Source organism: Apteryx rowi, unplaced genomic scaffold, assembly GCF_003343035.1.
Source record: "Apteryx rowi isolate R43461 unplaced genomic scaffold, aptRow1 scaffold_23, whole genome shotgun sequence".
NCBI classification, from domain to species: Eukaryota; Metazoa; Chordata; class Aves; order Apterygiformes; family Apterygidae; genus Apteryx; species Apteryx rowi.
In genome coordinates, this window is record NW_020448641.1 from 5,017,443 (window position 1) to 5,020,870 (window position 3,428).

Sequence of the window (3,428 nt, forward strand, 5' to 3'; positions counted from 1 at the left end):
TCGGGTCGCCCCGCGGTCGAGCAGACCGGTTTTGCCCCCGCGCAGGCAGCGGCGAGCACCGAGCTCGAGACACGGGGGTGTTTTCCCCAAATGCCGCCCTCGTGTCGGCCGGCTGCCCGCGGCGTGTTTGGGGAAGATCTAATTTTAGATGTTAGTAATACTGACGGGCAAAACCCAAATCGGAATCGGCCAAAAAATAATAATAACAAAAAAGAATCTGAATCGCAGAGTGAGGATACAAAACATTTGTGTGCAAATACTGACGTTTGCCCCTCCCTGGCATTAAGAAAAGTTGCAATGACAATGTGTCGGAGTCATCTTTGCTCAGACAGCTGCGCATTTGATTTCCAACTACGCAATAAGAAATGTTCACCAAAACCCCCTCGTTACAGTCGCTGTAGTTAGAGACACCACCAAGCTTTAGAAATCGGGCTGGAATTTACAATTTTAAATATTGTTCTCTGTGGGGAAGGGAATGCTCAAATTTCTTTTTCTCTTCCACACGTTTATAATCATCTCGCCTTTTTTTTCGGATCTTTTCTTTCTTTTTTTTTTCGTTACATCGTAAATGTAGCCTCATCTGAATTGTATACAGTTATTGCTACTTTAAATATCCTCCTGCATTAAGATCCGGCGTTAACCACGGAACAGGTGGCCGCGATAAAACATGCAACGGCTCCTGCAATTTAAATAACACTTGACAAAGTATTTACTTTTTATTTAAACGATTCACTTCATCCTCTGTCGAGAGGAAGCTGTAGGTGTAGGTAGTACGAGGGAGCGGAGCCGGTGAACGTTAAAATCAATCACAGCCCGGAGTGTCACATTTCTATTAAACGGAGCTGGCAAGCCCTCTGCATTTGATCGTGGCATTTAGCAGAACGCTCTGCAAAGCATGTGTCCCCCCCCCCGGAACCACTTCTGCGGGCCGCCCGCCCCCTCCAAGCCGGCCGCGGGTGCGGTGCGGTGCGGTGCGGTGCCCTCGCTGCGCGGCCGCGGCGCCTCAGCCCGCTCCCCCTTCCCCAGCGCCGCAGGGGCACCTGTGCGGACAGGGCCCACCTAGGATTTCCTGGCAGGAAACGCGGTAGCAGGAAAATAAGCCCTCGGCATTAGGTGTCTCAGCCTGCAGGAGGGCGAGGCGGGGGTTTGGGGCGCGGGTGGACGCCGCTCCTGCTCTCCCCACGCAGCAAAAGCCCCGGGTGCAGGTACCACGAAGATTTCCCGCTTGTGGATTCTGCGTAGCGAAGGGGGAGAGGCTGCAACGACGGCAAGGCAAGGCGCAGGGCAACGGGCAGGAGCGAAAAGCGCTCTGCCCCGGCGCCCGTCGGCGCCGCCCGGCTCGGCCCGGCGCGGGCGCTTCGTCCGGCGGCGGCCGCCGTACCCAGCCCGGGCGGCGGCGGCGGCGGCGGCACCGCTTCCCCGGCGGAAATACGCGATCGAGTTGGCAAATTTACAAACGAGGCTTAAAACGTTTTATTCTTTTCTTTAAAAATATTTACAGATCTGAAATAACGCTTTTTAATTAATTTGCTTTCAAGTGGCAGGATGAGGACGGGGGGCGGTACGGCGGCAGAGCCGAGGGCCTGCGGCGCCCCGCTTTCCGCCGGCGCGTCCCTCCGCCCGGCCCCGCTCCCCCCCGCCCGCGGCGCGGCCCCCGGCCCGGCTGCCGCCCGCCTGCGCGGGGCCGCGGGGCGGCGCGGGGCGGCGCGGCCCGACGGGGCGGCCGCGGCCGGCGAGGAGGCGGCTCAGTAGTCGATCTTGTTGTAGAGGTTGTAGAGCGGTAAGGCCGAGAGGTTGCTGCCGGGGTAGTAGAGAGGGGCCGGGAAGGCGATGGACCGGGGCACCGGCACCCGGAGCAGGGAATTGTCTCTGAACACCAGCGGCATGCCCACCAGAGTCTGCGCCGAGGCGTGGGCCATGTTGGCCGCCTCCAGCTCGGCCGAGAGCTGCCGTTTCCACTTGTTCCTGCGATTCTGGAACCAGGTCTTCACCTGGGTCTCGGTGAGCTGCAGGCTGGAGGCCAGGCAGGCCCGCTCCGAGCTGCTCAGGTAGCGCTTCATGTCGAAGGTGGACTCCAGCTGGTATACCTGGCTGCGGCTGAACACCGTGCGCGTCTTCTTCTTGGCGGCGCCGGCCTGCCGGTCCCCGCCGTCGCGCTGCCGGTCCCCGCAGGAGGGCGAGGAGGGCCCCAGGGGCTTCTCCTTCTCCTCCTTAAAGTCCTGTTGGGATGGCGAGAGGAAGGGCGTCCGCTCCGCGCTGGCCGCCGCGGCTGCTCCGCTCCCCTTGGCGTTGCCTGCAACAACGGGGGATAGGGGGGGATGGCACGGCGGGCCCGGCACGGGCACACGGGCACACGCACCCCCCGACGGCGGGCCCGGCACGGGCACACACTCACCCCCCGCGACGGCGGGCCCGGCGGGAACCAGACCAGGACAAGCCCCCCCGCTCCCCCTCCCAGCCAGGTGCCCCGGCCCCGAGCAAGAAGCCTGGCGCCTCCATCCCTGGGGGAAAGCACCGCCTAGGCCGGGGGAAGGCACCCTCTCCTAGCCCGTACCTGTCCCTCCAGCACACACGTGTGCTGTACATAGATAGATAGATGGATGGATAGATAGATGGATAGGTAGATGGATAGATGGATAGATAAGCATGCCTCGGTGAAGGCACCTGAGTACCAGGCTAGGAGGTGCTTCTCTACTCGACACGAGCTGGCAGAATTTACTTTACAGCATTGCATTTCATAGACCGTTTAGTTAGAAATAACGCTAAAAATAAACATCTTTCTTCCCCTTACCCGACCGCTGTAAACGAGAAGACTCTAAGAAAACTAGCGTTATCCTTCATGTGAAACGGCTGCGCGCCCCTTCCTCAGAAGAAAATTAACCCAGGGTGCGGTGGCAACAAAAGGAGAAGGACAAAAAGCCACCCTATTTTTCGAAGGAGGTCCCCCCTCCCGCCCCCCGCTTCAGCCAAGGACCGGCGCAGATCCGGTCTGCCCTGCAAACAACGAAAGGCAGCGGCCAGAGCCGCCCGGGCACACGAGGGTGCGGACATGCCGGGCCCGGCCCGGCCCTGCCGCCGGCGCCCCCCGCCCGGCCGCCCGGCACTTACCGAGACAGGTGAAACTGAGGGGCTGGTGCTTGTGGCACGTTTCCTTGGGGCCGGGCGCCTCGGGGCAGAAGCAGCCGTGGTGTCTCCAGCTCTCCTCGGGCTCCTCGTCGTCGGAGGACAGGGAGAGGTTCCTGGGCCGGGCGGGCCAGGCGGCGGCCGCCTTGGTGCCGGGCTCCCGGGCGCCGTCGGCGCTGCCGCTGCCCAGGATGGACTGGATGGTGAAACTGGAGAGGGGAGCGGCGGCCGGACAGCACTTGCTCGGGTCTTCTTTGCTGCTCATCCTGGGCTCATAAGAAATAAGAGGAGGAAAGCTCTCCCTT

General features: G+C 61.3%; 1 protein-coding gene across 1 annotated transcript; it reads right to left on the reverse strand.

The window, feature by feature from the left end:
* Positions 1–1,745: 1,745 nt before the first annotated feature.
* On the reverse strand, positions 1,746–3,388 carry HMX2 (H6 family homeobox 2). Its single transcript, XM_026065685.1, has 2 exons — positions 3,109–3,388; positions 1,746–2,293 (listed from the first exon to the last, which is right to left on the reverse strand). Exons 1-2 carry the CDS (start codon positions 3,386–3,388, stop codon positions 1,746–1,748), a joined length of 828 nt encoding a protein of 275 aa, XP_025921470.1.
* Positions 3,389–3,428: the final 40 nt, after the last annotated feature.